Source organism: Eucyclogobius newberryi, unplaced genomic scaffold (assembly GCF_026437365.1).
Source record: "Eucyclogobius newberryi isolate DKJ021-1_F unplaced genomic scaffold, fEucNew1.0.hap1 SCAF_17, whole genome shotgun sequence".
Classification (NCBI taxonomy): domain Eukaryota; kingdom Metazoa; phylum Chordata; class Actinopteri; order Gobiiformes; family Gobiidae; genus Eucyclogobius; species Eucyclogobius newberryi.
Window position 1 is genome coordinate 34,539,563 of NW_027315801.1, and position 26,164 is coordinate 34,565,726.

At 41.4% G+C, this 26,164-nt stretch overlaps 3 protein-coding genes across 3 annotated transcripts; 2 read left to right on the top strand and 1 right to left on the bottom strand.

The window, feature by feature from the left end:
- Nucleotides 1-1,320: 1,320 nt before the first annotated feature.
- Nucleotides 1,321-4,873, bottom strand: fam217ba (family with sequence similarity 217 member Ba). The gene is made up of 4 exons (XM_072450185.1): nt 4,567-4,873; nt 4,393-4,492; nt 4,254-4,318; nt 1,321-4,140 (listed from the first exon to the last, which is right to left on the bottom strand). Exons 1-4 carry the CDS (start codon nt 4,671-4,673, stop codon nt 2,739-2,741), a joined length of 1,674 nt encoding a protein of 557 aa, XP_072306286.1. The 5' UTR covers nt 4,674-4,873; the 3' UTR covers nt 1,321-2,738.
- Nucleotides 4,874-5,422: 549 nt separating this feature from the next.
- Nucleotides 5,423-6,817, top strand: LOC140363555 (protein phosphatase 1 regulatory subunit 3D-like). The gene is made up of 2 exons (XM_072450186.1): nt 5,423-5,603; nt 5,858-6,817. Exon 2 carries the CDS (start codon nt 5,880-5,882, stop codon nt 6,798-6,800), a length of 921 nt encoding a protein of 306 aa, XP_072306287.1. The 5' UTR covers nt 5,423-5,603; nt 5,858-5,879; the 3' UTR covers nt 6,801-6,817.
- A 1,177-nt stretch (nt 6,818-7,994) lies between these two features.
- sycp2 (synaptonemal complex protein 2) lies at nt 7,995-25,907 on the top strand. The gene is made up of 42 exons (XM_072450252.1): nt 7,995-8,088; nt 8,174-8,314; nt 8,383-8,511; nt 8,581-8,685; nt 8,760-8,784; nt 9,212-9,297; nt 9,465-9,559; nt 9,640-9,674; nt 9,916-10,058; nt 10,128-10,180; nt 10,249-10,294; nt 10,403-10,507; nt 10,576-10,636; nt 10,710-10,858; nt 11,335-11,415; nt 11,582-11,648; nt 13,012-13,057; nt 13,143-13,222; nt 13,777-14,174; nt 14,261-14,382; nt 14,452-14,485; nt 14,561-14,616; nt 14,675-14,720; nt 14,797-14,825; nt 14,899-14,956; nt 15,044-15,209; nt 15,281-15,393; nt 15,447-15,932; nt 16,006-16,146; nt 17,093-17,231; nt 17,712-17,893; nt 19,402-19,701; nt 20,542-20,593; nt 20,660-20,830; nt 21,193-21,348; nt 21,421-21,587; nt 22,434-22,528; nt 22,590-22,689; nt 23,614-23,672; nt 24,727-24,805; nt 24,956-25,012; nt 25,822-25,907. The coding sequence occupies exons 1-42, from the start codon at nt 8,065-8,067 to the stop codon at nt 25,891-25,893; spliced, it is 4,749 nt and encodes a 1,582-aa protein (XP_072306353.1). The 5' UTR covers nt 7,995-8,064; the 3' UTR covers nt 25,894-25,907.
- The last annotated feature ends 257 nt before the right edge of the window (nt 25,908-26,164 follow it).

Genomic DNA, 26,164 nt, shown 5'->3' on the forward strand with positions numbered 1-26,164 from the left:
GGACTCAGGAGGACTCAGGAGGCCCTCTGGACTCAGGAGGCCCTCTGGACTCAGGAGGCCCACTGGAATCAGGAGGCCCACTGGACTCAGGAGGCCCTCTGGACTCAGCAGGGCCCTCTGGACTCAGCAGGGCCCTCTGGACTCAGGAGGGCCCTCTGGACTCAGGAGGCCGGTCCCTGAGGTCCTCAGAGGCCGAGATGGTTCACATGGCACTAACATGTCTTGCATACAAGCTCTGAGCCACAGGGGGCAGTGCAGAGACCAGAGCCCAGGACTAATGTGATGGTACTTCCTGGTTCTAGTCAGGACTAATGTGATGGTACTTCCTGGTTCTAGTCAGGACTAATGTGATGATACTTCCTGGTTCTAGTCAGGACTAATGTGATGATACTTCCTGGTTCTAGTCAGGACTAATGTGATGATACTTCCTGGTTCTAGTCAGGACTAATGTGATGGTACTTCCTGGTTTTGGTCAGGACCCGAGCAGCAGCGTTCTGGATGGACTGCAGCTCGTTTGGAGAGGCCAGTGAGTCGTCTAATCTACTGGAGACAAATGAATGCATAAGTCTGGTTTAGACACTACACTTTTGATTTTGGCAATGTTTTTTAGATGGTAAAAAGCTGCTGATGTTATTGATTTGACGTGGCTGTTAAAGTTCAAGTCTGAGTCCATTATTACCCCCAGTTTTCTAACTTGGTTTGTAGGTTTTAGAGCGAGACTCTGGAGGTGACTAACACTTTCTTTCTGTTTCTGTGGAACAAAGACGATTATTTCAGTCTTGTCTGAGTTCAGCTGGAGGAAGTTGTTCTGCCTCCACAAACTGATCTGTTGAATCCACTGGTCCATATCGGCCCACTAAGGGAAAAACTGGTATCAAATGTTAATATTGTGTCAACTCTAGTGTGAGAATATATGACCACGCCCAAGTCCTCTTTCGACTTATTCATTGTTCATTGTTTTATGTTGCACCGAATCACCAAGACAAGTTCCTATGTTTGTGAATTTGTGTGTGCTCGGGCTAAAAACAGACATAAATCAACAACACATCCATCATCAGCAGAAAACACAGTCATAACTCAATAGGACAGTTTTGCAGCCTTTCAATATCCTTATCCAAACATAATAAAATTCACTTGTTTGGTTGTACAGAAGTTATCTGCAACAACTGTTAGATTTTTATGGGCTGGTGTTAAGTGATGTCTGTATTACTTTGTTTACCTGGCTTGTTTGAAATGAATCCCAAGGTTTTTGAGCTCATCCACTCACGACAATTTGGCCAAGTTTCCTGTCAGTGATTCAATGAAAACAAAAGCTATGACTTTTACACATTTAACAACATTTATTTGAATAAATCAAGTGGCACAGCACAAGAAAATGTCCAAGACGCTCCAATGTAAACACAAGAGTCGTAAAAGACGTCAAGTATGCAGTGGAAAATGGAGGCGATGCAACATTATCTGTGGCAGCACCCAAAGGTGACGCGTGACAATCTGTTCAGTCAATCAATGGTACAGCTGAAGACGTAAAATATACATTCATCATTTTCACTAAACATTATGTGCGCGGTGATGTAAACAAAATCAATGACAAAAATTACCGATACAAGTCAACCACAACAATTTCATAAATATAACTATGATATATAAAAATTGGAAAAATATGCATTTACATTTGTAGCAAACATTACACGGTCTTCAATAAATAGAAAGAGCTCGGCTGTAGGCAAAATACAGTTTCAGAGACTACAATTCAAGCTGTTCAAAGATGAAAAGCCCTTGTAACAAAAACTGTAAAACTGTTGCACTGGGATTTTTGAACCGCAAATGACCATTTACCGTGCCCCATTTTCAAATTTATCTTAAAAGCGCGAGGCCCCAAAAGAAGAGTAGAGCAACATCAAATCATGTCAATCTGAACATATACATTCCCACATTCAAAGCTCCACTAAAAACAGCGACCGTTGCTTTGGACGATGAGTGAAATGCTGTTACTACGTTGAATGCCACAGTTAACTTACGCTGAAAGTAGTAGTTATAGCAGTAGAAGTATCGAAGCGTATTAGTACATTAGTTCAATAGTACATACATTAGTAGCATACACAGAGAGAAGACAGAGACCAACGGTTTGAACAGGAGCGATGCACCGGAATGTTCCCGGTACATGACCCGTTACTTAGCGGCTTTTGTCCAATGAATGCTTTATGACTGTTTTTTCTTGGTTATCGTTTGTTAGTTGTGACCTTTATGTGACCTTTAGAAGGCAGTGAAGAATATTGACTGGTTTAGACTGCTGTACAACAGTTAACATTTGTTAGTATCATACAGATTACACAAAAAGCAAGCATAGTTTCAAGCTGTACCAAGTAACCTCTTTGAGTGCTCTAGGCATGGGACGACTATTGCATTATAATTATTACTCATGTCGGCAACAAATCCTATTTATCAGTTATTTTCACAAGGCAACTCCTCTGATACAGCCCATAACTAGTTCAAGCCAATTTAAGCTTAATATTAATTATGACTATGGCTCAGCTTGTCATGTAAAATTCTGTATCAATGAACAAACAATACTAGTAGAAATAGTACTCGTAGTTAATAACAGACATATAATGCAGCACAATAAAACTAGTTATTGATATTACTTTGCTACTACAGTAACCAAAAGGCGTCTTATTAGTCTAAAGGTGCCGTGAGTGTGCTGCCATCCCATGCCTATGGAGCAGAGTCCACCAAAGATGTTACTTTGAGACAAAGTGCACATTTTTAGTTTTGCCGTTATTCTTACTACTTAGAGGTGCTTTGGAGGATTGTGGATCTTTAGCCACTCTTTTTGTTGTGGTTTTGGCAGGCTGACCCGCTGCCTCTCCTTTCTGCCAGTCCTTCTCTACCTTTTTTGTGGTGAGGATCTCTCTCTTACTGGCAGCAAAAGCATGTTTCTCAGCACTTGTGGCTTTAAACCCGACAGGCTCCTTCTTCACATCCGTCTCAGAGTTGGCTCGCACACGGCTCCTCCTCACAGCTCCTCTCTTATCACTGCCACCGTCCTGAGATGGTTTCCGTGCATTGCCAGCTGCCTGCATGTGTTTTAGGTGACTCTTCGTGGTGGATGGGCTGACTGGGGTTAGAGGTCCTCCAGGGCTTCTGTCTTCGTTTGAATTAGTGCGTGTCTCACTACTGCTCCTCTTGATGGGCGCCCCGGGTCTTGCTCTTCTCTCCATCAACGGGCTGAGTCTGGAGTGGCGCTGGTAGACATTGGCGGAGCAGGTTCCGTTACAAAGAGGATAGCGGATGTTGCAATGAGGGCACACAAGCAGCCTCGTCGCAGTGGCGGGGGATGGCGGGTTGTTGATGGGAGTGAATGGGAATCCTCTCTGGTTCTGACGGACACCTTTTGGGGAATTTAGACGAGATGAAGGTGCAGTGTGGGGTCTTGGTGGCTGAGCCAGGGTGGCAGAAGGGAACCCTTGAGGTCTCTGTCTAGTCCCGGGAGGACGACTGCTTTCCGCTTGCACTGTTTGGATTTGAAGCCACTCAAGTTTCAGCAGCCTTTCAAGATACTTCTCTAAAGGCCCCACAGGTTTTGGCCGGGGCGCACCACGGCCCTCTGTGTGAAGGAAGACTGCAAGTTGTCTCAAGCTCCAGCTGCTAAACGGAGGAGGCAGGAAATCTGGGTAGCTATAATTTGTTTTTTCATAGTCATCATCTTCGTCATCGATTTCTGTCCCTCTTGGTCCCGGGAAGTCTGGTGGAAAGTCAAGGGTGTTGATAACTTCAGCGCGGAGATTGAGATTAGGAGGTGTGCATGGAGTACATGGGGATGGCAGGATAGGGAGCCTTTCCGAATCGGACAGATCACTGGCGCTGTCGGTGTCATCCTCCTTCTGGTTGTAATGCTGCTGTAGGGCCTCTGGGGTGGGGACCGGAGAGTGAGTTAAAGGGTGCGCTGGCATCTGTCGTAGTCCTGGAGAAAATGGGGAGAGTGGCAAAGACAGGGCACGTCGATTTTTCCCCATCGCCCCACATTTCTGGTTCAGATCAATGCTGCATTGGGACAAACGCTGGAATTCTTGCTTTTCCTCTTTTTTGTGGGACGATGAGTGCTTTCGGAGTTGTGGTCTTATACCTCTTTCATCTTCAGGGCTATGAAGAGGAGGAGAGCGTTAACACTAGTAGGTTTACTACTGGCCCTACTGCATTGTAGCATGAAAGTGCATTTTAAGTGGCCCTTATCAATACTGAAGGGTGTAAAGTACCTTGACAGCTTGTTTGTGTTCTTTGACGCTCCAGATTTGAGTCGAACAGCCTTGGAGTGTGCACCCTGTGAAACAATGATGAGGCATTTACCTCTCCTTTTACAGTAACTGTATTCAATTACACAGAAATAAGATGTACCTTTTGCACTGCTGTCACAGCGTCCTTTTCCTGACCTGGTCCTGGGAGACCGTTTTTCACCTGTGTCGATGCTTTCTTCACTTTGTTGCTTTTCTTTGCACTGTTGACACGGGTCAAAGAGCATTACTACATGATATACATTAGGACATAGTGCCACACTGCTCCTTGACTCACCTGGTGACAGGCCCAGCATTTTCCGTGTTTTTCACTCGAACCTTGTCTTTGGAAACAGCGCGTTTGAGCGTCGTGCCCGCTGTGCGCTCCTGCATGATGGGGCCCATGATGCAGGTCGCCAGCTTGGATGTCGTTGCGGAATCCAGCACAAATGAAAGCGACTGTAGCTAAAGAACCCAGCCCGCATCTCGGAGCAGACTCTCTATTCGCGTAATTAGGCTGAACACAACCATTTCCCCAAAAGTGCTGCAATGCATCATGCGCAGATACGGGAGAGTCGTTGCAGGATGGACGCGTCTCGCCGACGTCTCGCTCCGAACACCTTTCCTTCTGTCCTCCTTCTGTCCTCCTTCTGTCTTCCTTCTGTCTTCCTTCTGTCTTCCTTCTGTCTCGTGTGGACGCTGTGGTGTTAGTTATTGGAGTGGTAACATCAACCCTTCATGTTCCTTCCCGGTGACATCCTGCGCGTGATTAAAGATGCACGACCGGGAGCGCGCATACGCTTTGTTTGGCCGACTGTCAGACAGCTTTGTTTACCTGCCGCTGAGTGGCTGGTTGCTGACAGCCGCGGTGCATTATGGGAGTTGTAGTCAGACTGAAACAAATCGACGCGAAACTGCAACGTACCGACGAACCAGGAGGACGGTGTTGCAGGCTTTTGGACGCAACAAACTAAAATTCGATGCATTGAAAATGAAAAATGTCAACAGAGTCCACAAAAAACATGAAAACGTGATTTTTTCTCCCGTTTGATACTCCTCCATTTCCCGTGCCGCTTTGCGCGACTTCACTTCCGTGTTCGCGCGTCACTGCCCGGTCCATGTTCTGCAGATCTAAAACTCAACATGCGTGGAACATAAGTGCGTTTTCCCTGCACACGTGTCTTATGAATCCGGTGACGCGGACGCGGAGGTCTGCAGACGCACGATGGCGCACGGAGACGCGCTGCACAGATAAATACAAGGCGACTCCTTTTTGCACAAGGAGCATCGTGTCTCTTTGGCTTAGATGACAGTGTCGCATGATCACAGTGTTGGGTGAGAGTTGCTAACACGATGCTCGTTGTTTACGGTGTTGTTCAAACGTTGACGCGTTGGGTGTTTGAGTAGAAATAGACGATATGCTTCCAGGCACGTACTCGCACTAGCAAGAGGAGAGCACGCCCACCTTTTGTGCTCTGATAGTCAAAAGTCTTTGCCAATACGAATAATCAAACTGTATTTACACTTTTTTTAATGACATCTATTATTGTTGTATTTATATAGTATTTCTTATGCTTCTTTTCTTACAGCAGCAATATCTGACAGTTTAACATGCACAAAGACTGGTTTATTGGACATGAGAGAATTTCCCCTTCAAAATCGGAGCAGCAGATGCCCGGTTCCTCCAGCACTGGCCCCAGACCCAGCATGACCATCAACTTGACTCAAATCCTACGCGCCGAAAACCCGAAAGCCGAGAGGACGCCGGTGCCGATCCGTCCTCCCAGCAGCAGCAAAGCCACTGTGTCAAGGAAACGTGACCCGCACGTCAGCTTTTCCTGCGAGCCCACGCCAAAACCCATCATCCGCCGGTCACTCTCGCTGCCTCCCTCCTCGCAGAAGAAGACGCAGTGTAGAAATGTAGGCGTGAGGTTCGTTGATTCTTTGGGCCTTGATTTGGAAGATGTTCGACTTTTTAAAAAGGGAGATGACCCCTCTGTGCCACCTCATGTCACTTTTAGGTTACTGATGGGCGCCGAGTTGGCAGATGGGAAGCATTTAGAAATTTCCTTACCCTATTTGAAACCAGTGTTTGAGCAGCAACCGGCTGACGATCCACATTTTATGCATCGCCTTGAAAAGCAAAAAATCTGCTTGGAAAGAGTCTTTTGTTTGGAATTTGGCATCATTGGATTCGCCCAGGTCCTCAACTTGGACTTTGAGAAAGAAGTCATCGCTCGTTTTTCATTCACAGATTGGAAGAGTAGCACGGAAACCCAGGCGACTTGGATGTCGTCTGTTACCAAGACGCTGGAGGCAGGAAGGCAGCTGAGTTGTGACACGTTTCGCTTCCACTTGACTGTTCCTCCTTTCCTTCAGCCCGGCGCCGAGTTGGAGTTTGCCATCCGATACAACGTTCGCGGTTGTGAATATTGGGATAACAATAAGGGGAAGAATTACAAGTTGGTTTGTGAGAGTTATAAGCTGTCAGTCCCCCGTGAGTGTGAGGATAGCATGGTGCACTTCATTTAACATGTCGACTGTTGTAATCTCTTTGCGCACTTTAAGGCCTGAAACTAAATTACGGTTTCCTTTCAATTGTAGCACATGATTATTATGCCTTTTTTGATTTTTGCACTAAATGTGAACAGGGCACTGAACTATAGACTGAAAATGTACAGTCAGTGAACGGAACATTGAGACTAAAGTAACATATGCAATATTTGAATCTATGACACTCTTAATGTGTTATGCCTACTGCAACATACATTTGCCTAAAATAAAGCTGAATACCCCAATATACAGTTTCTGTCTTTATTCCATTGGCTTTTACTGCAAACAAAATGTTTACCACTGTTTTTCCTGCAGCTGCATCAGAAGAAACGAGTCAGAAGAGAATACATGATAGTGCTGCTTGTATTGATTTTATTTTAAAAACTTAAAACGGCCTCAACAACAAAGACCGCGAACACAACTAGCATAGGAACAATGAGCAAAGCAATAAATAAATTATACATTAAATAAAATGTGCCTTTAGAAAATCGCGGCAATGACGTAGGAGTTTTTCGCGCTGAAGTGCAGCTGACCAATCACAGCCTCTCATCTGCGGAGCTCGCGCAGCTAAAGTGAAACACAAACTTCTGATTTAATATTGGTGTTTACTTTTTGTAAGTAGAGAAGTTTTATCCCGATAGGCTATTTTAGAATTTTAGTAAACTGTGTCAACAAAGAACTGCTGAGCTTCTGTTACTTTGGCGTTAGCATCAGTGCTCGGATGTTAGCATGGGAGCTCAAGCTAAAGCTAGCATAGAACTATAAACACGGTCATTATAACGCTATGACGATCATTTACTCGCTTTTAAAGTGTGACCTAAACCGTGTAAGAAGGTTGTATACAGGTTTTCTTATGACTTAGGCCGTTGTTAATGCTGTGTCTGTTGCTTTATGTTTAATCGAGATTGTCTCAGGCTCTTCCGGTCCCCGTGGGTCACATGGAGGATGGAACTGGGGGAAGTTACACACTGTAACTTTAGCCTGTTGATAAACCAGCGTTCTGAGCATTCATTCAGATGTATTCTGACTCCACAGTGTGATGATTGTGTTTACATGTTTATATTGTTGTAGCGAACGTTCATCTCTTTAGAAGATTTGCATGTCTGAATGTTAAACAATAGGTAACTTCTATCGTTTTTGTATGCATACATTATCTTTTGTTGTTGCTGATTATCTTTGTTTTGTTCACAGAACTACTTATCCAAATAGGCAGAAGACAAGTGAGGACTCTATATTAAAAAATATGCCGTTCAGCCATAATTATCGGGTATGAAAATGTCTTATAAACTGAATTGTGGCGTACTGCAAATACTAGCTAAATGTGAAATGTATTGCTTTCTCTATCTAAACAGTTGGAAACGATCCTTGCTGACGCGACACAAAGCTTGTACATGCAGCCTCTGCATGTTTACCTACAACAGGATCTGGATGAGAGTATCACCATACAATGTTCCCAATACTTTATTAACAAACTGGACAAATTAATTTGCAAGGTGAGATAAATGAGACGTTAAACATAACTGTTTTGACATATATAAAAACAATATTCACATTTTTACAGTGCTTGGAACAGTCTAATTCTCCAGCCGCATGTTTGGCATTCACTGTCATTCACAAATGTGGCAAAAACCTGAAACTTCCTGGAGGCCAAGGCCTGTCTGCGCTGATAGCACACGGGTTGGTCCAAAAGATAAGTGTTTAAATTATTATTCTCATACCAAATACGAGCATACATATTTACTCCATGTCTTTTGTGCACATGTTGCAGTGGTTTGAGAAGTGCAGACAGTTGTGGGTTCTTGGTGGTTCTTTGAGGGACGAGCTCTTGTTAAATCTGGCAGAGGACTTCTTTGATGCTTTAATGGTCAGCTCGTATGAACTTAGTGTGTAATAACAGCGAAATAGTTTTTTTAACAGTTTTTTTTTTTTTATTGCTAGGAGGTTCATGAGTCGGGAAATACAGGTATCAATTACTTTTTAAATTGTATCGCACTGTCCGCCGGTTTCTTTAAAATGGTAAATTAGTTTAGAATCGTCATATTAGTCCAGAAGCCCATGTGATTTCAGAAGCATCTTTCTTATGATTGTATTGGTGAACATACGGTTGGCGACCTCGAGAGAAAATAAGTTCTACACGGACTAGAACGTAACACATGCTGTGCTGATTCATAGCAAAAAGAGGCAAAAGTAGAAAAAACAAACAATAATGCAATTAGTAAAGCAACACAAATCCAATTATTAATTAAGGAATTCAAGTAATTCACAGAAAATAGGCTAAAATTAATTAAGAAACCTAATCATATTAAAATGTATATTAGAAGAGGAGAGAGCATACAGTCCAGTATTTATATATGAGTTCACTATTGTACATGTGAATCTTGCTTCCACAGGAGCCACTCAAGTGACAGAGTCTTTTCTGTTTGCCATTGGTCACATGGCAGTCGACCCCCGAATCTACATCCTGATTCAGAAAGAGGTTAGCAACGCTGTCATAATTATTGATTAAACCTGATCAAAACCAAAAGTTAGTGAAGATGAAATGTGGCTGATATAGTATCTATGTCAATTAGGACAGTATGTGTAGATTCATCATGTCCTAATTGACTAATTCAAATGAGTATATATTAAACACATTTTTTAAAGGCAATACGTAAATTCAACTTAATTTTGGACAAATGTCCAATTGAGCTGAAGAAAGATGGGAAGCTCCTTCGGTCACAGGAGGCGGCAGATGTCATGCAAGTGTATAACACTTCATTTTGATCATGTGACTACTCAGGAATGATGTCAGCATTATCTTTTGTTTTGTGTTTTACAGGTCCAAACTGGCCAACAGAGTATTAGATGGAGGTGGTAAGTAGTCCAATATAGGACAAAAGACTTGCTGATACCTTTTATAAACACGGTCACTGTATACAGTTGTGAGTAAACCATGAAACCAGGGGTGGAATACTGCATTATGTGGCTTTATTTACAAGGGAGTAATTGACACTTGCTCTGGCTAAAGCTCAAAGGAGGTGGAGTCTATGGAAGCTTCATACTTCATGTAAGAACAACATCTTTGACAACGCTGACCTGATGTGGTTTGTTTCAGATTATGACTTCCAGACGGCTCTGATGGAGGCCTTGTGCAGAATGGCCACATGTGAACAGAGGAAGCAGCTGGCACGTCGCTGGTTCACCATGGAGCACGTGTCCACAGCCTTTGTCAAGATCAGAGATAGCGAGTTTGAGACGGTATTTAGATGCTCGTTAAGTTATATTTTTCAAGATCAAAGCGGCGTTTTCTCTTCTTTTTGATTTCAGGATTGTCGCAAGTTTCTCAACTTGGTCAATGGAATGAAAGGAGACAAAAGAAGGTGAGACAAAAATACTTTAATACAAATCATGAAGTTATACAATTGTTGACTGTTTGGTCTCTTCTCAGTGTTTTTTCATACCCATGTTTGGAGGTATATTTGGGGTTTAATGAGGTTAGTATAGAGTCTATGTACTCATTAGTCTTGTGAGATGTTTTTAAAATCATACAGTATCCATTATCATGATATCTTTATAATCTATTATCACTATTTGTTTCTTAGCTGTTGATGCCGACCGATGAGAAGCTGGAGGAATTCTGGATTGATTTCAACATTGGCAGTCACAGCATCTCCTTCTACTTCTCTTTGCCTGATGAAAACGCACAGGTTCGACACGATTATAAAGCGCTTTGATAATAAAACAAACCACAAACATACTTTTTCTTTATATTTAGGAAGGACAGTGGGAAACTCTATGCATAAATGAGACTGAAGTCAGCAGCTACACCGTCAAAGGTGATGTAGAATTTTACACTTGTTCAGAAATAAATGAAGACTCTTTTTTGTTTAGTTTAGTTTCTTTGTTTAGAAGAAGGCAAGAATAAGGTGCTGACGCTGAACTTGTCTGAGGTGGTGGTGGTGGGCTCAGTGGACGGGTCAAGTCTCACCATTCACTTCTGCTGTGGCCTGGACATCCTGCCTGTCGTGCAGAAGGTTTTTGGGCACAGTAAAAACACGGTAGGTGGATAAATAACCTCTCGCTGCATATATTGAGTCAGTTGTAGTGTTTTAATTCACTTGTATTGTTTTTTGCTGCAACATTATTATTTTTTTTTAATAGGACCATTTGTCTCTTTATTTAGTTTATTCCTGTTTTGAAGTAAGCACAGCACGCCGGGTCAGTAGTGTCCAAATAAACCTTGACCCTCACGTTGTTTACTGATCAGGTCTGGGTCACTTCAGTCAAACATTCTCATGCTTTTCATTTACAAGCTCTGCTCGACCTCAGATGATTTAGTACTTTATCATTTCCAATCTAACATTAAAATATTTGGGAAGGTGTGAAATGACAAACTACCGCCCGGGAATGTAATTAATTTTTGTAAGTCATCCATCATAAAAAATCCTCGGGGTAATGAAATCCACAACATTTACAGTGGTGCAATCAGAGGGGCGGGTCCCGGGTCTGTTTGAACATGTGCCGTTTGTGTCAGGGTTTTGTGAGGAAGACGGGAACTTCTGTGGTGAAGACTACGGTGCAAGTGGTGATGGATGAGAACAGCGCCACCTCTCAGGTAAACATGGAACATCAGTGTCTTGCCAAAAACAAATGCAATTCTATGTAATTCCCTGAACATAAACAACAAATTGCAAACTTTGAATAATTGCCCACACACTTGCTTGTGTCTAGCCTTATCTTTCAACAGTATATACAATTATCTAATTCTTTGCTCTCTACAGATTGTTCCGGAAAGCCAAATGTCCCGTGGGGGAAGTGACACCAATTTCACTCCCTTTCAGGTGAACAGCACAGAATAATGAACGGCCAAATAGTGGCTGTATATTATGCCACCACATGTTTTTAAAGAGGCAAAGCATTGATGTAACAGAAGCTTGACACACAACACACATAAACTGGCTTAAAATGTAGCAAATTTTGACATAATTTATTTAGTTTGTTTCCTGCTCTGTTTTAAATAAGAGATGGATAGATGCATTAAAAAGTTTGCAGCAGTAAAATAAAAAAAAACACATTTAAAGTCACTGTGACGCAATGATGAATTTGTGTTGCGCATTTAACTGCAGCTCGTCCACGTGCAGTTAAGATTATGGCCAGAAGGTGGCGTTGTAGGAAAAGGGAAATGTGTGTTGAAAAAAGAATGATATGCTGTGACTGTATGTTGTTTACTCGCTATACAATGACTATTTCTGCAAAATAACACACATATTTGTAGATGGTGATGAAAACTCCAGCCAAAATGAAGGCCTCAGAGTCCATCACCTACGTCAGCAGCAGCGGCGGTGGAGGTGCCAGGTCCGTCTCTACTGTTCTGCATGCAGGTGCGGCAGGTGCGTAACGTCACAGGTCGTCATCAACATAAAAACATCATCCGTTGCTGTAGATTATCTTCAGATATGTCATGTGTGTTTTAAAGCTAAAAGTAAAGGAAAGCGTTCTCTGGAGACGGCCCGCTCAGAACGACCGGGACAAAGCTGGTGCACCACTCCCACCACTGCCAGAAGAGATGCAGCTCAACAGGTTTTATTTTACAAGTTATCAAGTCATTCTTTATTGTCTCTTTCTGTGAAGGCGACAACTTTGAGGAATATTGAGACTAGCAAAAAGGTGAATGTTAAGTCTCCTTCTTTTATGGACAATTGAAATGTGAAGAACACGATACACACTCTCTTTGATACCTTCTTGTTAGTTATAAGATAAGATAAGATATTCCTTTATTGTCCACACATGGGGAAATTTCATTGTTGCAACGCAGTAGATACAGAGGAAAAGGACAGAACTTATAGGAAGTTTAAAGAACACTCTTAATAGAAGAACTCTTATAAACAAAATTCCTTTAGACAAAACCTCTCATTTCTTTAATAGGGAATGGAGGTTACATACTTATTTACACACATTTTTGTATTCCTGAAATATGTATTAAACTACTGTACATTAGAACAAATCATTACAAAAAAAGTGAGCACCCAAAAGCATCATTACACCATAAACTTGTGTCTGTGTTTATCCCAAAGAACACACTTTTAACAAAGGCAGGAACGACGGCTTCATCAGGACAAAAGGAAGTGGAGCCTCTGGGTGTGTGTCGTTTCTCTCATGCTTAAACCACCAAAGTTAATTCGTTTAACATCTTTTTCTATTTCTCTTGCAGACAGTAGTTTTGTGCCTGACTCGCAGCCCACGACCGGCAGAAGCATGTAAGCATTATGAAATATCTTTAATGTATGCAAATGTATTCAGTCCTTGTGAATAGAAACTCTGTCTTTTGGTGTTTAATTTTAGTACTTCAAAATGGCACAAATACTCTGTTTCTGAGATGCTGATGATGCCCACGCAGAAAATGTGCTCCATCACTATATCTGGTAAGAACATTGAACAGTCAAAGCATTATTGGACATGACTGTGTGTCTAAAGATATTTTGTTTAGCAGAACCAAAAACTTACACTTAAATACCATGTCTGATATTCAGTGTTAATTGAACTATTATACATGTGTTGTGCTTTTATTTTACCAACAAGAAAACCTAACCGTAAAGACTAAAGTATAACATGATAATGTATGTAATTAAAGTATGGTAATTGAATTGACTTGTACAAATTACACAAGAAAACAGTGTAGAGGTCCACACAAGCTCAATGTCTGGTCTATTGCACAGTTTGTATGAGGTCCATGGGCTGCAATATAATAATCACAACCTTAAATAAAAAAAAATATAATAATTCTGCCCGACTAAATCTATAAATTTACTAGAACCAGATGAAAAAGGTTAAGCATTATTTTACAAAATCTTGAATAAAGCAAAAAAGATAATGGGTTAGAAAGAAAAAATCACTTCTCGAAATAACTGTAAAAGTAAGTGATATATTGTGAGTGTGTGTGATTAATAATGATTGACGTATAATACTAATCTTTCAGGATCTGTACCAGGTTCAGCCCAAAGAGCGGCGTGCTCCTCTTCTGCTCAGTCCACAGGCCCCGCCCACCCAGAGCAGCTCCACGCCGAGCTCACTCAGCGCCTGCAACAAGTGCTGCTCCAGTCCAACCACGCTGCGTCTCCTCAACGCGCCCCAGCTCAGAAACAACATGTGTCCGACACCGACAAAGACACCAAACACAAACATACTGTTATCGACTCCGTGGCACCTGATCCTAAAGAGAAGAAGCCTCAGAAGAGAAGCAACAGGGGCAAAGGAAAAGGGCAAATCAAGTCCCAAAAAGAGAACGATGGTGTTGTTGCGAAAGCTCCGGGAAAGACTGCCAAAGAGACGGCGTCTGTCTCAGTCAAAAGTACTGCCCTGTCAAGTAAAGAAAAGGTAATGAGAACATGATGTAACTATGGGCCTGTGGAGTACATTCCTTACAACAGACACGTTACTCACACTTGGAAGTTTGCTCTCAGAGAGACGCTGAGGTCACTGGTGAGATGGTGAAGCACATTTCCAGTCATTATGAAGTCAACTCGCTGATCAAAGTGAAAGGTCACAAAATCCCCCAGTGTCTGATTCCACCACTCATTGACAGGTAATGATAACTTTACTATAAAAGAGGTTATTGCAAACCATGTGACAATGAATGACTGTTTTCTTAAAGACCCTTCTTCAACATGAAGTGGCACACGTCTATGGCAAGTACTTTTACTTCCTTCTGAAACAGTGTGAGAGCTACTTCAGTATCTATGAATATTTTGCTCTTGCTTCAGGGAAATGTCACTACTTTAGATATGTCAAACAGCAAAAATAGACCTACAAAGAAAAGGTAACATTTGACACAATATTTGACTGTTTTATGAAACTAAATTGTTCTTTTTGTACAGCAAAGATGTTTTTGCCTTCAGTGTTGACACACCACGAAGTATCGGGGTGAACTATATCTGAATTCAATTGAAACTGTTATTTGGTGATGTGTTTTTTAAATGTTGGAAATGTTTTATTACAGATGAACAAAGGCATCACCTCGTACATTAGGTATGTTTTGCACACAAGATGGAGATTGTGCATGTATTTTGATAACTTTGCTTGTTTCTACATTCTACAAAAGTGTCTCAGATGAAGAGTCCAGACTTCCCAGCACAAAGAAAAAAGAACAGCCTCCCAAAGTATTGTCTTAATACAAAAACCTATATTGATTCTCCAAATAATACAGAAACGACTAGATTTGTGCAATTGTGATGTTTCTTTCGAAGGCAAAGCGTCACGTGAAGAAGCATCTGTTCAGTGACACCGACACTGACCGCGGCACCACAGACGTGAGCTGGTTGAGAGAGTCCAGCAGGAAACCCAAGTCCAAAGTCACCCAGTACCCCAGAGCAGCTGCCTCTAGAACCAAAGTGGTCCCAGCTTTACCTTCATGTGGGTGTCAATTCACAAACTATACAATTATCCCTTCCGCAAATGTGTATAATCTGTTGTATTTTCTTCAGGCACTTCACCAGCATCACTTTCTCCGTCCCCACTACCTTTAAACGTCAAATACAACGCTAAATCGAGCAAGGTAAAGTCAGTTTTAACTATCTGTCAGACTGCAGTTTTCAAAGTGACCACTGGATGTCGCTGTTGTGTAATATAAAGGATATGGCCAAACCTCAGCAGAAAAAGGAGAACGCTGCTCCGGCTCCGAGAGGAGCTGCGGCTCTGAGAGCGGCTCTGAGAGGAGCTCCGGCTCTGAGAGGATCTCCTCCTCTCAGAGTCGGAGGAGCTCCTCCGCCTCCGAGAGGAGCTCCTCCGCCTCCGAGAGGAGCTCCGGCTCTAGCTCCGGCTCTGAGAGCGGCTCTGAGAGGAGCTCCGGCTCTGAGAAGAGCTCCGGCTCTGAGAGCGGCTCTGAGAGGATCTCCTGCTCCGAGAGGATCTCGATCTCCTGCTCCGAGAGGATCTCGATCTCCTGCTCTGAGAGGATCTCCGGCTCCGAGAGGATCTCAGGCTCTGAGAGGATCTCCTCCTCCGGCTCCGAGAGGAGCTGCAGCAGCTTCCAGGAGGCCATCCAGAATCGCAGCCCAAACCTCAAAGAACTACAGGGAGATGGACACCGACGAGAGTCAGTCAGATTCCGAGATGTTCAAGGCAATACTGTCTTTGGTTAGTCGTCACGTTACTTATGAAGGTTATTACACGTTTTAAAATATATACAGTAAGTGTTTCTGCTTTTCAGGTTGGAAAATCAGAGAAAACCAATGTGATTCAATCTAGAAACGGCCTCAAGAAAAGCAAACTGCAATCGAAAATCTACGAGTCTGTGAGCAACTTCAGCACCCAATCAGACTCTGAGGTGGAGCGAGCGGGTTTTCCAAAGGTAGAAAGGATTTGTCAAATGCGCTGATATTAAAAGTCACTTTCAAGAATAAGAAATAAACTTTATTGTTTGTCTGGTATTCAGTACAATATTTACCACATCATTAAGAACAGCAACAAACATTCAGCAACAGCAAAGCACAATTATAATAAATTAAATTAGAAAGTGATGGTAAAGTGCATCATGCTCAGTCAAGTCATTGAGAGTTCAGTAGTGAAATAGTTGTTGGATGAAGGACTGTTTGAGGTGGTTAGATTTGCAGTTGGGAATACGGAGCCTTCTTCCTGACGGTAACGTTTGTATCCTGAAGTTAGAGGACGTCGAGGGTCTTCACAATCTTGGTGCCTTGTTTCACCACAGCCCTCTCATAGATCGCCTACAGAAGTTCTAGTCTTTGTGTCCGATTATCTTCATTACGCATTTATGAATCTTATCAGTTGGTTTCGTAGCTGGACAGTCAGAGAGTTGCACCGTGCCAAACCCGATGACTCCACACCGTACAGTTTAGTTTTCTTAAAAAGGCAGAGGCTCTCACAAGCTCTCCAAACGCACTCCCGAGTACTTATATGAGGCTGTTCTGTGACTGTGCTGTTCTTAATAAGCAGTGGGTCGTGGTTTGTCACCCGCTTCAGGTCAAAGTGTATCTGAAAAGCTGTGTACAGTGACATTGTAAGTTATTTTCAAAACCTATTTTGTGTATCAGCCAAAAGTACGTTGTAGATGAGAGAAAACGAGAGCAGCAGTCGAATTTGAGATCTGAACAAGTTGCAAACAAAAAAACTAAATAAAGAAAATATGAGTCATGTGAAAATGGTGAGACTCTTGGTTTTGTCAAGTTGTTTTGAATATACTGTGTGTTGGGTCAATGTAAATTGGGTTTCACAGGTTTTATGAAAGAACTCTTTTAATTACAAACTTGTTTTTTTTGCCTGCTTGTGTGTTCCAGCCGCAAAAGCCTGTAAATGTTCTTAAAGAAAGTGCAGAAAAACCAAAGAAATCTACCAAGAAGAATGGCGCCCCAGTGAGAGAACAGAGCAGGCCATTGATGAAGTTTTCCCCTCTCTCTTTTATCGAGCGGATGAGATGTAAGTCACACACATCACAGTTAGATAAGACTTATTTGTGTGTTAAAGCCCTTTATAATCTGCCATATTATAAAGAGGATCATGATGTAATACTTGTTAGTGGTTAGTTTTTTCATTTGTAATTACTGATAGTTATTCAGATATGAATATTCACTTGGAGGTTTTCATTGTACTATTTTCCATCACATTGAAAATATTTGTCTTATGTGAAGACCATAAAGATGAGTTTTAATAAAGAGAAGAGGAGATTAGCTCAATAAGCGTGAACGTTAATGCTTGAGTAGTATTAACCAGATTATTCAAAGGTTTCTAAATTTAAACTTTCCAAAGCCAAATGGTACTAATGCTAAATAGAATTGGGTAACTTTGTCTCCTCTTATCTAAATGGCCGTGTTCACCTCCAAACTGGATGTGTCATGTGTACATTGACCTCTGTTCAGCAGCTGTTTAAACATCTGTGCTTATTTTCATTTGTTGCAGCTGCGGAGCGGTCGAACCCGAGCTTAGATTTGCCCTGTTCCCCAGTTGTGAGCCTGCAGGACTCTCCTCTGGCCGTCTCCCCAGACCCCCTCACGCCCGACCTGCTGCCCAAACCCGGCTCCTCTGTCACCAGGGCCGGAGACCTGAAGACGCAGAAGCAGAGCACGTCCAGAGCAGTCCAGGTAAAACCACATGCTGCGTGTCAGGTTAGCACTTTTCTCATGTCAAACTCATGAACAAGAGAAATGAAACCATATTAAAACAGATTATCAATCCGGAATAAAGTTCAATTGTATATTTACCTCATTCCGCCTCGCCCTCTTTCCCTCTTTACCCACGTGATCTGCACTTCCGCTGTAATCGCACTTTCAGGCCAGCGGGAACTCCGTTGGTTTTGTTTGGAGAACGTCTTGCAGCTAAAACATGCTATAAAGTAGTTTGATTTATGTAATATATCTATTATTCACGTGACCAACAAGTCAACAATGTGCTGATTTCCTGGGCGCGCTGAAAACAGCTTTTTAGTCTGTTACAACGGGAAGAAGGATTACAATAATAGGCTTCTGGAATAAGGTGAATCATAATAATAATAATTCTACAAAAGTGTGTGATTTTCATAGAATAAGTGCAACTCTTCTTTTGTTCTATGAATTTCCTTACAGTTGACCATTTAGACTTGAAGATGTATTTGTTTTCAAGTCTTTGGGTCTCGAGCCTGGATAAAGGGCAAGGCCTCTGTCACATTCATATAGTTGGTTGGTGATATAATATGTTTGTTTCTGGCATACTCGACTTCAACAAATCCCTTTAGTTCATAACGTGTGCCAGATAAAGACGTAGCTTTATAACCGGGAGGAATGTGTGACGTCTCCTGGCGGCAGCGTGCGAGTAACGGCCACAAGAATGAGCAGTGAACGACTCGATGCCTGAAGCCTTCGGAGCAGTAACCTGGAAACTGAGAGTACAGGCCCATGACCTGAACAGAGGCGGTCGAAATTCCCACACCAGACGAGAAATGTCAGCAGCAGTGGCCCTTTTACTGAGGACATTTTCAGGAAAGACTTTCTCCTGCTGCTAATGTATTGGAGAAGTTCTGTGAGGAAACTCCAAAAGTGAATTCTGAGTGTTTCAAATGGCCACCATGAGTCAGACGAGGACAATAATAGCTACTCAGATTTGTCGGCAGAGTTTAATTTTGCATTGTGGAGAGATGTTGCCCTTTTATCATTCATCTAAACCAGGCATGTCCAAACTAGGGCCCGGGGGCCAAATGCGGCCCTCAGCCCAATTTGTGTTGGCCCTCCAGCTTCCTGCTATGTCGGCCCAAACAACAAAAACTAGTACTTTTTACTGTGAAATTGGGAAAGTTCAGGCATATTGATGTTGTACCAACCTAATATTAATGTTCGAGGTATAATTAAAGGTGTGGAGGCTCATCGCAATGACGTCAAATGCAAAAAGTGAAATGATTCACTTTGTCATTCAACAAATTCAACATTGTCAAGTTGTTTGTGGCCCTCTGCCCCGTTTCAGTTTCAAAATGAGGCCCTTGGTGAAAAAAGTTTGGACTCCCCTGATCTAAACCCATCATGAACTATTACTAATACATGTATGTGCGAGAATTATTTCCTTACTTCACCATTACTTACAAAGTTCATTAGAGAAGTCATTTGTTCTGCTCTGTTTGTAGAAGCTGGAGCAGCAGGATGTGTCCTCTCCTCTCTCTCTGTCACGGCCCTTAATGACGTCCACTCTGGTGAATCAGGATTGTGCTGGCCTGCCCCCTCTGCCCTCTCTACCTTCTCTACCTTCTCTCCCTCCTCTCCCTCCTCTGCTCTCGCCGCTCCCCGAGGCCCTCAGCAGCAGGGGCTCTCAGCACAGCTTCAGTAAAGTGTCTCTTGTCTCTGAAGCGTCTCTCAGCCGCAGCTCCAGTAAGTCGTCCGTCACAGGCAAAGCGACGGCCGGAGTTGGTGCTGCTTCGAGGGCAGAGGTACGTTGCAGTGAAAATAGTAATGACTTGATGTGTGAAATACTCATTACAAGATGAACTAACTATTAATAGAAACTACAGTCGACACCATCAAAGAAGTCAAAACTCACTGTGGTAAAATAAGACAGTTTAAACGTGCCTGATGCATTCTAAGTGTCCGGATTATTCACCTCAATGAGTTTAGAAGCGCTTTTCACAACTTTCAGAAGACCGAGCCAGGTTTTGCCGGCACGGTATAGCTGACAACAACTAGCCCGCTAACAACACACATCCTGTTTGGTGAAAAGTTGCTCTACAATTATGCCCAAAGCACGCATCGGCCTGATTTTGACTCTTTAAGAGCCGTTTTTACAATTGATCTACATTTCTAATACTGTGTGTGAACTACAGTTGAGACTTGTATTATTATTACTACAGTGTATTTACATGGCACTCAAAGCACTTTACCAGGCAATGTGGGTGTCTTGCCTGAGGACACAACAACATTTCCTAAATGGTGTAACGCTAGCTTTATTGACACTTTAAAAATGGTCTAGTCTAAATTCACTAATCCATTCATTTTTACAACAAGGACCAACCTCCAGGTTTGATGGCTTTGTCAAAGTGATTTAAGTTAAAATGATTGCAACACAAATTATTAAATCCAGACAAACGCCTAGAACACAACTCTACAAAGCAATTTACAACAAACACGTTTTAAATGACAAAAACACATATTCCACCTCTGTTTAGCTGTTCTTATTCCAAGAGGTGTTTTTCAATACATAGTGAATTTAATTCAGCTAATTTCTTCTTCAATTGAATTATTTTTGACTTAATGAATACAATTTGTAACTTCAGGAAACACCACAAATGGACGAAAGCCTCAAGTCTGAAGAGGAAGTGATGTCGGGTAATGAGTATGAATAAACAAACCTCTGGTAAATAGTTTTAGTTGCTAAACACTTTGGTGCAACAGGTCCGAGTCGCAAGAGGCACATGTCGTACTCTTCGTCCAATAACTCTGATGAAGACGGCCAAGAACAGAGGAAGAAAAGCATCATCCCTCCTCGCATGAAGCCCAGGAAGCACAGCACAATGAGAGCGCAGCACTCTCCTCGCATGAAGCCCAGGAAGCTCTTCAAATCAGGTCTTTTCACTTTGCACCTTCAAGAAAATTCATTCATTCGCTGTTGATGTCGCACAAAAACATTAGAAAAATAATGTGTCTGTAATGTCTGTGTCCCCACTCTGCCAAATCTGTGGAGAGGCGACCCCCACTTACAGTATTTATGTATTTTTAACACCAAAATCACCAGTAGTTAATGGGTTCACGATGACTTTGCGGCCTGTATAATGTTCCATGCAAAGCAAAACCCTCCTCGTGGGATAATGAATGCTTTTTGTATAGTATGTTGCCTCTTCAATCACCATCATCACCACCACATACGTCTAAGTGTTTTACCTTTACAGTTACATTAAAAAAAACTTTATTTATATTCACTTTTCCAGCAACTAAAGCTCAGGATCCGACAGAGAGCTGGAAAGACCAAAGTGCTACAGACAAAACCAGAAGAGCGAGCAAGTCAAAAGCTGCAAAGACGTCAGCCGAGGAAAATATCAGCGTTAAGAAGCGGAGAAGCGAGACACGCCTTCATGAAGCCTCAGGTAGTCAAGAGTCACAGTCAAACGGTCTTTGTCGGAGCATTTCTCACCAAAGCTGTGGTGCTCTGACTGCAGTGTTGGCTGAAAGCGGCAGGAGCCAGCTGCTGTCCTCCTCCCACACAGTCATCAGTGGACATTGGGACGCAGATGTGGAGGACGGAGACGAGGAGTTGGACACGCCTAGACTGAACCCACGGGACATGTGCCGCGAGTTCTCCATCAAGCTTCAGCAGAAGTTTCAGGTGGAGTCCAGACAGTGATATCAATGTAGACTGTAACTGTGAGCTGCAGTTAAGGATTTCAAACTGTTATAACGAGAACGATTTTACAATTCACTATGATTGACACATGTGAAAATACTTTACTTTATTCCATTCATACATTCAATACGTTACTGAAAGGAAAGTTACTGTGACATAGAAGTGATATTTAATTTAATTTTAGATTTAATTTTATGTATTTTTTTTCTAAAATTTTCACACAAATTATAATTATTTTCATGATTATTTTGTTACATATACGTATAATCAGGCAATTTGTCCCACAATGGACATTACAATGTTGCAACAGATAGTACCAGATGAATGATAATTTAACTAAAATATTAGAACATTCTTTGAATAGAATTAAGATACATAAAGTCATTTATTGATTAACCAAACAATGTTAACATTTCTAAGTGCCATGTTTCTGCCATGACAGGTTCAGTTTATGTCCGAGCAGAGCCTGTGGCACTGGTGCACTTTCATAAATCATTCTAATGAAAACTATGATTTTACATCATGTGTCAGTTAAATTCTCTTTTTAATTATGGATCTGTATTTTACTATATACAGTTAAGTTTTGTAATACATTTTGGATAATGAAGTGACAAGTGTCACTCGTTATACCAATTTACTGTCTAGTTTGTACTTAGTGAATCGTGGAAGAAACTATTCCCCTTTCATTGAATTGTTAGGTTATTTTACAGACTGATAACTTGAAGATAAAACTATAAAGTCAAGACAAATGGTCAGTGGTGTGTTAAACCCTGTTACACACCAGTTCTGTGCAGTAACAGTTCTTCTGTTTTCACATGTGTTTTTCAGAGTCGATTCAAGATGGTGGAGGTTTACAACAAACAGTCTTTGAAGACCGTGCATCAGCACATTTCCACTATCAACTCTGAGGTTTCCAAGCACAGGTTTGTCACAGAGTATATTCAATAGTTACTTCCTTGTTGTGATGTTCCTGTGTGTGTTTAGGGCCCGGGGCCTGGAGCAGGTGCAGCAGGTTCTTCTGGAGGAGATCCAGAAGCTGGAGCAGGACGATACTGTGCTGAAAAACATGGAGAGCGACCTCACTGTGGGTCCCGCCGTCTGCCACTGACTCACACGTGTCCCAGACATTAGTCTGGCACATACATCATAATGTTACAATCACTGTGGAAAAACATCACTATTTTGAGATTGTTCAGGATTATGGACCGTCCAATAACTAACTCTAGAATGCAACTAAATCAAACACTGTAAATGATGTATAAAAATAGTGTGACACAGACAGATAAAGAGCTCGTGACATTTATGCAATGGCTTATGGGATCTTAGTAATCAAACAAACTATTTTACTATAATGATTAATCCCGTCCCCACTAAAATATAACTATTAATCGACTCATCGTGACTAAAAATAAAAAATAATTGTTGTTGTATTTTGATAATCAGAATCATTGTCTGGAAGGACTGAAACACACAACACATTATATAACAGAAACAGCATTATTACATCAAAATGTTTAGACTATTTCTTATTTTCATCCATAAAACACTGTAATTGTAAAGTAAATAATCAAAAAACTAAAAACCTCGACTTCTTAAAACTAGAAGTCGAGGTTGGAATTCTTTGTTCTTTTCAGCACCTTGACTCTGCAAACGTGTTGTGTCAGTGATTGGTGTTTTTTATTTAGTCTGCCCCAGGGCAGATGCAGCTCTGAGGGAGTTTAGTCACTCTTAAGTAGATTATAGTTTCAGCTTTAAGCCTTTATGGACTGAAGAGTGTAATTTAATTTGGAAATAAGTGTTCAAGGATCCATGATGTATATATTGGCCCTGTCCAGATCCACCTGATCAAACCTAATATTTTAAAGAGACAGTGAAGGGCAACGTGCTATTGAAGGGACTTGTCTCTCCAAAATAATAATACAAACTATTACGTTAACATATTTCTGGCTTCTGTTCATATCATCTTTGTATTATTGTGTATTTGACCAGTGTCCACTTCATTCCACAGATTCATTGGAACAAACAGACCGTGGCCTTCCACTCTTTACAGAAGCAAGATAAAAGAAGGTAAACTCAGATCTTCAGCCTGATGAAGCAGGTCCCAGCGACAGAGAACTCGGCCATTGTGTCAAACCATGAATACAACACTTGTTCAACATGAATTCAAACAGTTTGCTGGAAAATGGCCTTCTTCTCATCAGAAGAGGGTTTAGCATCCGCCGGCTGCAGCTGTTAAAGGGAGAGATGTGCTTCATTCTTACTCGTTAGACGGCCACTTTAACTGTATTAACTCTTAATCAAATATCGCAGTCTAGATAGAATTTATTTAATTTTTTTTTTACCACATTTCCCTTTTCTTTTTTATACAAATGTACCTCAGAAGGAATGTACAATTAAAATTACAATTAATCTGCATTACGAAACTTTTCTGATGGGATCCACCACCCGCTTGTCTCCAGTGAGATTGATAAAATTGAATGAATAAAAACACCTGTAATTGAATAAATGCAAGACAGATAAATATTAATAAAAGTGTTGGATTAGTCTCTGTACTTTAAAGTTTCACATTCCTGGTGAGTTTTTATATTTGATGCTGTCAGTTGTACAATAGAGTGACAGAAGTTCATCTGAATTCGTAGTCAAGAAAACAAAAATAAACGGCACACTTGGAAGACACTGTAAATTCAGCTCTAAATAATAAGTAAGTGTTGTCTTCAGGACAGATCTGACTCATGGACGGTGAGTCACGAGTCTCTTCATCTGCTCAGTATTGTCCCTTCAGCTCCTTCATCACTGCTGTTCACACTTGTCTGGTTCATCTTCTGCTTCTAGAAAGTTTGACCTCAGTTAAGTTGTGAGCCTTTTGTTCGCTCACACACGCTCTTCTGTGTAAAAACAAGAAGCGAAAAATGATTTGCATCTTTGTATTAAGGCCAATCAGTCTCACCCATTTTGAAATGCATTGGGTGAAATATTGACATCTCTTTGTACTCGGAGGATCCTTGTGTTTTGTAAAAATGTGTGTGTTTTGAGTGGCTCTAGCTTCATTTCATCTTGTACAAAGAATGCGTTTGGTCTCAGAGCTCGCATTGTCATCGCGTTTCTCATTTCTTCTTTTCAGAAACGAAGTACTGAGAAAAGCGCTGCAGAATAACGCGTGTCACAGCCTGGAGTACGAGGAGCGAGTTTTCACATCCCAGGTCCGAGCGCTTCACAGTTACAGCTTCTCGTAAACGTGTTGCCTACATGTTCTTAACAGTCTCGCGTGTAGCGCTCGAGAACACAAAACTAAATCTACTTCTCCCTTCAATAACGAGTCTTTTATGTGCTCTGTGTTGTGTGTTTTACAGATGTGTCTGATCAGGAAAGACATGAAGTCGGCTCAGGACCGGCTCCTCAGTGAAATGGTAAGTGTCAGTTATTCTAGTTACTTTAAATCTTTTACCATTCATACAATTGTCATCATAAGTGTGTAGTATAATAGTTGTGGGTCGTTTTATGTGTGGTTATTGTGTTTAATCGACTTGAAGACGTACAGTATAGTTTTAACAGTTTAACGGATTTGAAGATTCTACTGTGATCCCTCATAAACCACATCAGACGTTGGTTGTTGTTTTTATAAATACAGTATCTACCACCGGCACGTCAGACATGTCTCTGGAGTTCAGATTGTTGAAATGTCATGTAAACGTTTGCACTTAACCATGTGCAATACCGTCATATTCATGTGCATAACTGATGTAAATAAGAGCGTTTACTTACCATTAGTATTAGTATTATTTAGTCTTGTGCTAGCTATTTTTACTTTACTTTATTATTATATTATTTTATTATTATTTTATTTTTATCTTTATCATTTTATTTTTTTCTTCCATTCCCTATTAAGATATGAGAGGAGTTTTGTTAATAACAGTTTTTTTGTTTTGTTTATAAGAGTTCTTCTATTGAGTGTTTTTTTTAAACTTCCTATAAGTTATCTGTCCTTTTCCTCTGTCTCTACTGCGTTGCAACACCAACATTTTCCCATGTGTGGACAATAAAGGAATATCTTATCTTATCTTAACGTGAGTGTTCAGATTAAAAGAAAACGTGGGAAAAGACACTTAGATTGGAACGTAAACACACATGGAATCTGCTCTGATGATTGGATTGTCCCTCACCATTCACTTACATCAGCTTTTAAAACGTTCTGTGGTTTGCTGTGTCCTGTCTTTAGCACGATGGAGAGGTGCAGAGCGTGAAGAGGGGTCTGCACGCCCTGTTCTTTACTGACGCAGCCAGGTTTTGAAGAGAGACGTCCCTCCCGTCCTCCAGGCCGTGTCCTGCAGTCACGCAACAGACGCCTCCGCTGCGCAGTTATTTGAAACTAATTACCTGGTATTTTTTATGAAGTGTTTGCACATTGTTCCATGTTTTAATGTTTGAATTCTCTTACATATTTTGGTTACTATGGTTTATGGCTGCCGTGTTAACTTTATAACAGCAAATGGCCTGTTCTGTGTTTATTTATTCATACTAATGTGTTATAAAACAGCTATTCAATTGAATCTGTCATTGTT